Source organism: Pleurodeles waltl, chromosome 3_1 (genome assembly GCF_031143425.1).
Source record: "Pleurodeles waltl isolate 20211129_DDA chromosome 3_1, aPleWal1.hap1.20221129, whole genome shotgun sequence".
Taxonomy (NCBI): domain Eukaryota; kingdom Metazoa; phylum Chordata; class Amphibia; order Caudata; family Salamandridae; genus Pleurodeles; species Pleurodeles waltl.
The window spans coordinates 1,954,674,723-1,954,687,397 of record NC_090440.1 but is presented as its reverse complement, the minus strand read 5'-3'; the positions used below and the strand labels follow the sequence as shown (position 1 = coordinate 1,954,687,397).

The 12,675-nt window shown below is 46.8% G+C and overlaps 1 protein-coding gene across 6 annotated transcripts in view; it reads right to left on the bottom strand.

Annotated features, from left to right (window-relative positions):
* ABR (ABR activator of RhoGEF and GTPase) overlaps window positions 1–12,675 on the bottom strand; it is an 826,710-nt gene that overhangs the window by 84,623 nt on the left and 729,412 nt on the right. Inside the window, exon 1 of one of the 6 annotated variants that reach the window (XM_069226280.1) lies at window positions 5,306–5,971. The exons of the other annotated variants lie outside the window; for them this stretch is intronic. Within the exon in view, the coding sequence (XP_069082381.1) occupies window positions 5,306–5,455 (150 nt within the window). The 5' untranslated portion in view covers window positions 5,456–5,971. Of the gene's footprint in view, window positions 1–5,305; window positions 5,972–12,675 lie in introns of those variants that run through there. 6 annotated transcript variants of the gene reach the window in all.

The following is a 12,675-nucleotide window of genomic DNA, read 5'->3' as shown; positions in this document are numbered from 1 at the left end:
CCTGACACACTGGCTCCACCACCATATCTCAGAAGGAAGAAGGCCGCAACGATCTGCAGTAACTGTACTAAAGAGATGCTCCTGAAACGGTCCATTCTGCTGTGATCAGCGCACACCCTCCTTCGGCCTCGAACACGAGGAAGTCCAGGAGCGGGGTCGGGCCTGGGGCCTTCTCCTACATCGCACCTACAACCTGGAACGACAGCGGGCCTCCCCACACGAGGAACCATACTCTCCCCCCCCCCACCCCTCATGGAATTCCACAAAAAGCTGAAGGCCTGGCTCTTGGACTAGATGCAGGGAGCTCAGCATCACATCGGCTCAGCGCCAGGGTACCATCAGGAATGATGGAGACCTCTACGAATATCACAACGCAGGGTGCCTAGGAGAGCAATGCCATGGTGTCTGAGGCCTCAGCACCCTTGAACCCTGGAGGGCTCAGCTGTCCGCGGGGAATGCCCAGGCTATGTGCCAGGATGGATGGCTGCTAGCCCTGCGGCTGGTCTGGGGTCCTGGAATTTGGCGATGGCATGCTGGCCAGCCCCTGTGTGCCCTGCTCAGCAGGGCAGAGCTGCACCTTGGGGGGTGCACACACATAGCATTAAGACTGCCCATTAAGATGGCCGCCCTTGCCATCGCCGCCCCCACCATCGCACAAACTTGGCCAACCACCTATGGAGTCATCTAGAAATCACCCTGGAAACCGTACATCTTCCACAAATCTAGCAGCGGGCTCCTCTAGCCATCCACCAAACATTTCTTCATTTAGAAATAGAGACCCTATTGATCCGTTATACAACATACCTGTGAGTGCTGTTTTCAAGAAATTCAGCCATCTGTTTATCCATGACAGTTTAGATACCTTCGGCAATCCAGTGAGCTCATTATTAATCTAGTAAACCAACCATCAACATGTAAAGGTTGTTCACAGTACACCGGTCATTACGCTCTATCATTCACAACATGGATTTAGGAATCTAGCCAACAAATTGTTTGCCCAACCGCCATCTATTACAGAAATATTAAGCGCCGGGGGTACAAAGTTTGGTTTCGAAGCCAGACCTATCAAATGTCGGGATTCTGAACACCGATGCTGTGTATTCTTGATTACACCTAATGCCCCCTTAATCCACTCACACTCACTCCCCGCCTCTATCTTACTCTTGCAGGGTCTTTTCACTCCTGTTTTCTCCTTTGTCACTGTTTTTCTGTCTTTCTCTTCCTTTCCCTATTTTGTAGATTTCTCTCTCTTGTTCTGGATCAATGTTCATTGATGAGAAATTACTGGCAATCCCCAAAAATAAGTGCTGGTGAATCCCACCTGCAACCTACGGCTCAAATTAAGCACTAGCATAACTCATCCAGCACTGGCGTCTATTAGTCCATTAAAGAATACAGACTGAATCCTTTCTTATATTTGCCTATTAACTCATCTCTCTAGATCTTAAGAAATACATTCATCCACCTAAGAATTCAGTCATCTTTTCCATCTATAAATGTATTTTCTTTTGTCTGGCAATCTGTCCATGTATACAATTATATAATAATGTATTCATTTTTATAACTTTAGAATTCCTTCAAACCACCAATCAAATGGAGTAAGAAACACATCACCTACTCACATACTTAAACCACCCTCCATCTAGTCACCGCCTTAAACACTCCACCTTCGATTTATACAAATTGCTGTTCCGCTACTGATATAGTTACTGTACTAATATATGTGGAACTGTGCATTCATCCATGTCTCATGCGCTCTGATGTCTATCGATCTGATTCTCTTTCTGTCCATGAAGGCACCAAATCATCAATCCATCGAGTCACCCATAAAAGCATTCAGCAATGTATTCACTTTGCCAACTTCCTGAAAAACCACGGTTCCAACTTTGAAGTAAACACTAGCCAAACACTATCCGATCCTTCCTTGAAGCCACTCACAAACTTATCTGACATCCACCTGGCTACGGCTTAGTTAGTGAACATACCAGTGCCTTCAATGAGGTAGTCCATACATTTCTCAATGGTTTAGGACATAGTACATCTGTTCTGTAGATGTGTTTTTGTTTACATAGTTGTGAGGATAAACTGACTGTATAACACTTGCTCCTATAGCTTATTGCACAAAGTTTCAAGAGTTATTTTTGCATTATATATTGTCTTTCCGTTTGTGTGCAGCATCCCTAGTCATCTCACAGGTATTGCAGCAGCCCTGCATAACATCCTTGAACCAAGGGCATCCAGTAGCCAGCGGCTCTGGCCTAACCTCAGTTTAACTGCAGCAACCAACTTACAAAACCCTAAACATCTCAAACTCTAGAAAAAAACAGATCAAGCCAGGGGTTACAATAGGACCATTCAGCAGACCTGAATGTCCCACTGGAAACTGAGCCCTACAACTCTTGTCAGGAAGACACTGGACAGTGCTTAATTTGTAAAATAAATAAGGAAATAAACCAGGAATTGCAAATGCCAGAAGTTTGTGTCAGGAGCCTGCTGCCAGGGCTACTGTATACCAGCATTTTCCAAAACCAAGGTGGACTAATCTTGTTTCTACCTCATGCCTCTTTCTTTCACCACCCCATACTTTTGTCTTTGTGTCCCACTGTTGCAAGTACTTTTTCTCCCAGTCTTCTCATTTTAAATCTCTTTGTCTAGCTTTCTTTTCCTCCTTCATTCTTCCTTTGCTCTGGATCAAAGTCGATGTGCCGGGGCCCGTGCCTGCTTGAGTGATGCACTGCTGCTCAGACCTGAGAGTAGACCCCAAGCATAGGCTTGAATTTATAGGGGGCTGCAGACACCCCTGAGCATTCTGCCACATAAATACAAGCTACAAGCTAGCAGCTGGCCTCCAATCCACTGGGTATCAGACACACCACAAAGACGGACCATTTCTCGTCAGGAGACTTGTGTCAGCGGGGGCCGTGGCACTAGTGAGGCCCATGTCCATTTCTCGCCTTTTTAACTCAAGAGTGCTTGTGTCGCTGCTGTGCTCAATAACAAATCTGCTTGAGTTTGAAGCATTAAACTCTTCCACCCACGTGCCCCGAGTGGTTCGCAAGAGTACCCCCTATTCCTGGAGAGCCCTCAGAGACGCCTTTCCACGTCACTCCTCTCTTTCGCTCTCTGAAACCTACAGGCAGGACTTGATCACGAAAGAAAGTGCCTGACCTCCGCCTGGGGGGTAGATGACCTTCAAAAGTAGTAGTCAGGATTCTGGCGCACAATAAAAGGTCCCAGATGTCAAGCAAGCAGCAGGTTGGGAGCCTTAGCTGACTAGTATACAGCAAATCTTGAGACCCTCACGGGTGACTTGCCTGGCTTATAAATCCTAACTGATTGAAATCGACACATGGCCAAGGAGGGCGAGCCACAAGGGGGCTCAGGGGAACTCCTGCATCGGTGATACAAAACCAGCGAGGGTGTCCTTCTGCCCCCTCCCCCCAAGATTAAACACAGGTCACCACACAGACAACAGATGGCTCTGCTTTTCTGACCTTGCTGACCGGGACTGCAGTCAACTAATCTCTTATTCTAGTCTTTGGTTTGCACCTTTATGTAAACAAAACTCTTAATATAGTAGTTACACCGATACAGGAATAAGCAAAAGGAAAAAATGGCTAAAAATCATTGAGCATTATACTCCCATCAAAATCCTCATATTTCCTCACTCTTCTCAGAAAAGTCTTCAGGGATCTTGAGAGTTTGTAAGTGGAGCTTGTAGCATCCCTACCATTACCTACATGAGTGCATTTGTATCTGGACCAGCACGGCCTTATAAGTGTATTTTGTGCATACTGACCTATAGTAACAATTCAGACAGTATTCCCACCCAGAATAACCGTGTACTGCCTCCCCGATGTGGCTTTAGAGAACTGTGGACATGTAGCGTTCACATTTCAAGTCTTTAAAAACACCAGCGTGTTGTGGTCTCAGAAGACTAATTCGTAAGCAAATATGTGCAGAGCCCCCAAACGGAATGCCTAGATTACTAAATACCAAGGTTGCCTAGGCTGGAATCCACTTTAAGCTTTACCCATCACCCTACACCCCTGGTTTCTTCGTCTCATTCTTGCATCTTGTTTACATCTCAGCTTTAACCTTTGTCACGGGTTTCTTTCACATATTTTCTCTATCTCCTTCTGTCTCTATTTTCTGGGAATACTCTCTTGTTGTGGGTTTAGGTCCGTGCCCACCACCTACACGAAGTCAGCCCTGTTGCTGTGCTGAGAAAGGGCCAGTATATCCTATTCCCCTGGGGGATTCTCCTGTGACCACCTTAAGTCAGCTGAATGTCTCACTCTAGAATCGAGCACTGCAGACAACTGTCCACTGCACACAGAAAAACTCACTACTTGTCGGCACCAATCAGAACACGCATATTCTGGGTGAGAATAAAATGACACATTAAAACGCGCACAGATGCCTAGAATAACACCAAATACAATGTATGCAGTCAATGACACCAGGGAAGAGTGTGACCTCTGACCCCGTGAAAAAAAACCTGTTTTTGCTTCTACCACCCCCTCGGCTGTTCTCTGCAGCATGACAACAGCTGCTCCCCAGGTCTTTGTTACAGCAGAAAAACAGTGTCAGCCCGCAGAGGCAGGTGCCCCACCTGGGACCAGCCCAGCGTCAGAACAGCACCGAGGCAGCGACGCTTGGTCCGGCCAGGGCTCCAGTGCAGATGGCTTGGAAATATTTCCCAGCCACGCACTGTGTTTTTAATTTAACTCGACGCGAACAGCTTAAGCACATTAAAGCCCTTCCAAAGGCTATCCTGTTCTGCAAGTCCCGTGGTTCAGCCAGCAGCTCTGAGCTTTTACACCGGTGCGCCACACAAAGGGGCAGAGAAATGCACTCGGGCGAGGTGGGCATTTAGACATCTCTTTCGATCATCCGAGGTTTAAGCAAGCATCTTTAAGTACCCCAACACCTCTAAATATCAAGAATCCCATCTAGCGGACATTCGGACCATGATTTACAAACCACTAGAGTACACACTTTATCACCTACAGCGCAGCAGGACGACACCTCAAGGAGCAGTGTTCTAAAGACCAGGGCTTACGAATAAAAGGTGCCCATCTTTTATTACCAAATAATAATAGATTTCAAAATAAGCAAACTCTGAGAGAAACAGTGTGCTCAGAAAATAGAAGGATAACAAGTCAATTCCATATTTGACTATTCCAGATGGGCTGAATAGAACGAGTACGGCCAAACTGCACTGCCAACATGCACACTTTCAAACCCCAAAAACAACATTACAAAAGCCCCCTAAAAGAACTAGGTAAGGATGAAAAGGCACCTTCTGCCGCAGCAGCTTGTTGCGGACCCGGCCCCACAGCCTGGCCCCGGTGTTGGGGAGCCGCTTGGTCCCCGCGTCCAGGCAGCAGTGCTCCACGCGCTCGCACACGGAGTTCAGGTTACAGTCAGGTTGGACCAGTACTTCCGTCATGGTGAGGGGGGCGCCGGGACGGACGATACTCCAGGCCTTACACCGCCGTGCGCAGAGCGTGACCTCTGCTCTCGAGATGTCTCCTGGAGGCGAGGGGTGCGGGCTGCGCCTCTCCCGGCCCCGTCTCCAGCGCTCTCCGCGAGACCCCCGCAGTCCACCCTGGGAAACTATGCGCTGCCAACACGTTCTTGGATGAGGGTTGCTTCAAACCTCCAGCACGAAAGAAAATCTCATTCTTGGAAGAAAAAACAAGAACGCGGCAGCGTGGTTATTCTTCCTCGGCGATGCCAGCGGCTCGTTCCAAGTCTGCGTCTTCCAGAAAGTCGAGGATTAGCACTGGCAAAGGACACCGAATCCCCAGCCCCCGGGGGTGCGCCTTCCCGGATCACTGTGGCGCTTAGGCGCAGCGAGCCTCAGACCAGGAGCAAAGGGATGATCCCAGGGTGACGAGAACTGTCCCAAGAGTGCTGCAGTGCCCTGCCAGCGAGCTGCGCGACTCAGTCTCCCTCGGGCTCTGCCTCCGAGATGCACTGACGCATCCTCTCGGTACCAGGTTGTGCGAGGCAGCAGATGCGCCTCAGCATCACAGAGTGAGCTGCCTCGCCCCCTCCTGCCTTAACTCTTTCAGCACCACCGCCTGGCACCTCTCATCGAGGGCCACCCCCTTCGAAAACCTTTGTAATATCAAGTAAATAAAGTTTGACAGCATGTTAAACATTGGCCAGCGCCAGCAGGTATAAGCCGGGGGCGCAGAAGTTAACCCTTCCCGCTGAACCCTTGTCAAATTTTCCCAGGACAAGTTCTTAAACCTACTGCTTTCCCAGAAATGCAGAGCGTGTTTACATTCGACAGTAATTTAAGATTATAAACCGAACACCAATCTTTCTTAGATCCCGCACTCCAGTTGGGTTTCCGATACCATGTAATTAGTCCTCCACTATGGCTCAAAGTTTCTTCCTACCACATTTTCCTCCTCCAGCCAGAAAACGACAATTTATTTCGCAGTGCAGCGCCATATGCTATGTAACCTTTTGTGTATATGTACAGCGCATGAGTCGCCCAGGAGAGTATTTCGGCCCTGGTACAGATTTGCACATTTGCCACTTCCGAATCATGTCTGCTGTGTAATAGTTCTCATCTTGCTGATGAAATGTTTCAAACACTCCAGGGGATATATTTGCCCTCATCAGAGCCTAGGATTACTCATCCCCGGTAAAATAACCACTACCAAGGCAGACTGCTACTTACAAATTGTAGGGGACATATTCACTTCTGTAGTTGGGGAGGCTACTTACTACAACCATATTATTTTTTTCCTAATAATGCACAAAACTCTGTGTTTAACAATGATTTCTAATCTTGGCACCTATAAATGGTTAGGTCCATCTAACACGCGACGTGTGAAACAAGGCAGGCATTCATTCCTTAACCAACCCTCATCTTCCATTAAAAAGATCTGCGTCGTCCTTTCTAGAAAGGCCAGTTGTTCTAGGACTCAGACGATAAGTGGTCTCAGGCAGGCCTTGCGCCTCACAGCCTTGTTTGCAAGTTGGACTCAAGCGCCTTAAGGAGAATCTCAGGGGATAGCACAAGACTTGCTCATTCTGCTTCTGAGAAGTCTGCACACTGCTTACTACCACTCACTCAGCACTAGTCACTCCTAAGCCTTCACCTGCTCTGCACCTTTCCCTCTCCAGACGCCCATCTGTGTAACACCACAGACTACTGCAAACCCTACTTTCTATTCATCATTCCAGGATTCCAGCCGTCACTCCCCTTCACCTACCCCACATTCCTACCTCTTTCCCTCTGTGCCCTGTCCATGACAACTCTCCACTACCAATACAATTTAATCCTCAGCCCTAACGCGGTCTCGACTGTGTATTTCCACCTACCACCCATTCATCCGCAGACCTAGCACGTCCATGTCCTGCACTACACCCTCCCTCCACTTACCACTATCGCCCTCAGCTTTCACCAACCGCCAAGCCCTCACTACTGTAGCGCCACACTCCTTCAACGTACCACCATTCACTTCTCAGCACTACCACCGCCTAACCGTGCACCACTGTCAACACCATCTCCTCCGCCTGTCACACTGCCTCCCTCTGCGCTACAACAGCCTCACCCTTTCAAGGCATCTATGTTGTCCTCTCCACAGCCCATCACACGCCACCATGACAATACACCCCTGTACCCACCTACTGGTTCCTTGCCCTCCCCTTTCCCCATCTCTCCCCACTCCCTTCTCAGTCACAGACAGCTGCATGTCTAGGGGAGGGACAGAAAGAAAGCCAGAGCAGGAGATCTGTCTACAGAGGTGTGCGCGTGGGAGGCAGCAACAGAAAGGGATGGGTGTGGTAAGCAGGTGAGGTCTGGGAAAGTAAATCACCTGCTCCCCACGGGTGTGATGTGCAACGTACCACCCGCTGAAGGGAATCTCCCTTTTCTTTAACAAAAAGCTGCCACTTCACTTCTTACGCTACAGCATTCTGGAAGAGTCTCACACCCAGCTGTTATTCGCAGCTTCCGGTCTCACTCATCTCACCCTTCCATCCTTACTCCGTGGGGCCTCTTTTGGAGGTCTGTGCTCTTCTTTATCATTGGCTTTTGCCTCATGTTTTTCCCTCGGTGTTTACTGCAGCGGAGTTAAATGATATAACCCTGACCTATTTCTGCCACAATACTGTCAACTCCCTACTACCAGGCCCCTCTTACCCTACCACTACTCCTTCTGCACCAAGTAGTACCACTGAGCATGGTAACAACCCCTAGTACTTACAGATAATCCAGCATGGTACACTCTACATTAGTAGTAAATATTAGGACCTCCTCTAACAATAACACATTTATTGCTCTCTCCATCAACAAACACTATTGCTTTCGCTGGCCATATGACATGTCTTCACATCCAGCCTTTTCTGCATGAGCTAACACATTTTTATTTAACCTCTGAAAACTCTCATGTTAGAGGTGGGCGAGCCTATAGTTCAGCAGGGAGAGCAGAGCTAGAGCACAGCCAAGGGTCTGGCTCGGATCTTCGAGCCCATGCGTGACCCAAGCCCAAAAATGTTTGTGATGTCAATCACACAAAAAACATCAAGTAAAATATGATAAAATCTGCTCAAACTTAAAAAAAAAAAAGTCTATTTCTGTAACACGTAGAAGCTTTGACATTAATAAGTCACATTATCACACTGCGCTTACCAGTACTCAGTGAAGTGATAGTTTTTAAATATGAACTATTAGTGAATTAAGAGGCAAAACAATTGACAGATAAACACTAGTAATTTTAGGGAGGAGGAGGGCGGATGGGACACACAAGCACACATACCTACACCCACGCCTTCACACATACCTACACCCACGCCTTCACACACACACACACACACACACACACACACACACACACCACAACACACCACAACACACCACTAACTCGGAAATATTTATGCACCAAACATTAAAAGAAAAAAACAAAATCACTCTTACCTTCACAAGTCTGCCTCGGAGGTTCCAGGAGTGTTGGGACTGCTGCCTTCTTTCATTGGCAAACCAAAATCATTGGCTGCCCTTTGGACAGCCAGTGAGAGGAGGCAGCATTCCCTACCTTGTTACTGAATGGGATGGGGGTCAGTGAGAGTTGCTGACCTCACCTCACTCTTTGACACCGGGTCAGTGATTGACACGCAGCCTTGGGCACTTCTGGGCTTACAACTGAAGCGCCCAGGTCCGAAGCAATGAGTGACGCTACTCCTCGTCCCGAGGGGGAGGGCCTGAAGGTGCTTTGCTAGGTTGAAGAGGTCATGACCACAAAAGCTGTAACATCTTCAGCCTGGCAAAGTTGAGCTCAGGCAGCCAGGTGCCTACACATTTAGCACATGTATAACTCTTGGCTGCCTGACCTGAAAATAAAGAATGTCTGTCAGGCTGACCTCTGCTCAGCCTGACAGACACTTTTCTTGTTGGCAAAAGGTGAGGAGGTGTGGCCCCTTTGCGCGTTAGCACAGGCCATGGCTGATCAAGTCTGAAAATAGTCCAGATTATTATACAGCAACACTATAGCGTGTTAAATTAAACACTACGTTTTTGTACAAATGGCATTCTGAACACTTATATTTCAAAGTGCCTTTATATGCAACAATTAATAAAAAAAAAAGAGTTTTGGTGAAATAAAAAATATTTGCCTAAGATCACACCATTTACGAGGGGAAGCTGAAATGTATCCATGTTTTCTGGTTCCTTCTTGTAACAAACAGCCAGTAATTGGTTATCTACTGGTCTTCCCATATGCTAAGGCTTTGTTTTGACCTCTGTGCGTTTTTCTGCAGTTTCTATTTAGTAGTAAGAATTTGACTCACACATACTGGAGTGCTTTCCATTAGCATCTCTAACATTACACAAGGCCACCATTCATTGTTTATAATGATGGGGAAGTTAGGTGACTTGCCAGAATCACAGGATGTTGAACCTAAGCTCCCCAGTTCCGAAGTTCGCTGCTCGGATCGTAATGCAACACCCAGACACGCAGGGAGGCAGGCACAAGGCTCAGGAAAGCTCGGCTCTTCATGGGCTCTAGGTTCCAACAGAATGTTGAGCTGAGCCAGTGCGAGGCTCCAGGCTTGAGCTTTCAAAGGCTCGCCCACCTCTACCCAATATGTGTTGCAAAAGTGCATGAGAGGTGCTATACCTTGGCTGTCATTAATTTGCCACAATGACTTGGAATCTGTAACATACTGCAATACTACTGCATTTTGTGCATGGATGTAAAAAACAATCTTTTTACTTTGTGTGAACTGCAGTCATTATGAAAGATGACCGGGTGCGCGGGACGTTTAGTTCAGCACAGCATTGTCTTAAACATGCTACCCTTGCTAGCCTAAAGTAAACTTAAATAGGGTCAGTTTCTGTAGTCCACACTCAAATCCATAACCATTAAACCATAACTCTCTGCACTATTTACCAAAGGAATTAAATAGGAAGTGCCTCCCTCCTTGGGGTTACTACAGTAGCACAAGCTCTACCCCTGGACTCCGTAAACATTCCCCGTGTCTCAATCCACTCTACTGTGAGAGAAGATGAGACAGTTCAGCATCACACCTTTAACAGTTTGCTTCAACAGACACTAGTCAGCCAAACACTGGCTCGGAAAGAAACTGAGGCATTTTCAAACACTACAGAAATGATTCAGGTTCTAAAGATGAGGAAAATAAAAAAATCTTTACACACCTGCCGAAATTAAAAATATTTTGATTGTGTCAGAGGAGGAGGGGCGTCTGAAGGGTGGGATCTGAAGAGTGTGGAGCTTAGAGCCCCTCATTGTCCATCCAGTTATGTCCTGGGCGGAACTAGTGTAAGAAGGTGGCGGTGCTTCGAGTTTGATAGGCTTGAGCAGAACCTTCTACCCTCCTCCCAAAATACAAAAAAAAGCTGCTGATGCTGCCACCGATGTTTCACGGATGCAGCAAAATCCATGATGGACCTAAACAGTGCACAGCCTCTAACCACAATAGAAAAGACACCATTGCGGAGATTAAAGCTAACCTTTAGCTAGTGTGGTGTGACACACCATGGCACAATCTGACCTGGGAAATCTGCATTTCAGAGGTTGGAAAGAAGCCTCACTGTCAAAAGTTTTTAACCATGGCTCACGACAGAGCAATGGTCACCTTTAATGCGAAGGACTTACAAAAGCAATTAAGGGGATTCACACCCCGGAAATGCCTATTCGGAAACGTCACAATCCCATTGCCCCTTTAGTGTACTGTGGAGTGAACCAAAGAGCTACACAGTAGTGTTAAACAGATTAAATTCAGAGACCCAAGAGATGGAGTGTGACTTCCTCTCAGCCTGTATAGGTTGAGCTTCCTAAGTGATGTCCAAGGAACAGTTACACCGCCTCAACCCCTGGATAAGGAGGCACATATAGTGTGTTGTGGAACCATGACTTCAAGGATGGCAGTGTACACTGCACTTGGTGCTTGATAACCCTCAAATCACCGAGGGGCATACATACTCCTAATTTCAAGTATAGCAAAGTTCCATCTAATCAGGCCAAACTAGACAGCAGACCAGTACAGACGGAGATAAAACAGTGGCTGAGGCTTCAAATGTGATCCGTAGACACCACAGTAAATGATTGTGTCCTTTGTAAAGTAGGGCTATAGATCCAGGTATCTGCACCAATTTATACAGGGATCAATTTATGTGTTGCAAGCGGGTCAACCTATTGAGTGGTTCAACCCATGAAATCCACAATATGATAATGATAAAGTAGTTGAGAAATAGGTTGTACCTTGAATTATAACATTCAAGATTCCAAAATAGAAACTAGACCATAACGTCCATGGATCATCTCGTTAGATATGTTATGTTATTATTCATAATAATCATATATCTTGAATGGTATCTTGAATGCTATATTACAAGGGTGCAACCTACTTCTCAACTACAGTAAAAGACGGAAATACCTTTCTTTTTAGTACATTCTGGATGTGTGGCATTCAGCACAGTAACATGGATGCCGCCATCCCTGCAGCCCCAGGTCTTTTCTCCTTTCTAGCGGGAGGGGGGATGGATGTGGTTTAGAAGGGAGACACCTAAAAACGGCACTGCACCAGTAGCCATTTATTAAAAGTGCTGGGAGAAGCCCACAGACATGCAATGCCAGGAAGAGGATGGAAGTCCACAAAAGCATCCGTGTTTCTCATGATCTGAAATACAGATTCATATAAAACAGTTTACAAACTAGGGAAGGGAGCTCTCAAATAGTTTTTATCCTCAATATGGCAGCATAGATAAGTTTATTTAACATTGCAATTAAATCAGTTGGTAGTAACCTCATGCCGACTGACTGAACAAAGTATTTTAGCTGAAGTCCGACTCTAGCAAAACAGCGATCTCTAAAAACCTGATTTGCTTTGATCTGTGGCCTTTCTTTTATTCCTGCAGCTGACCACTGCCAACGCTTCATAGTGACTGATAGGTAAGAAGGCTCTTCTACACTATATTGCCTACTTCTGATTAGTAGCAGGCACCGCGTGCAGCACTCCAGCCCCTCTCTACAGAGTGTGGTCCACACCAGCGCAGACTGGACTAGCATACACCCCAGACACCTCAATGGACTCTAGTATTTGGAAGATAGCTCCAGAGTTTCCAGGCGGCTAAGCTCTTACATGATCATATTTAATCATTGTCTTTTGATAATAGTTTAACTGAAA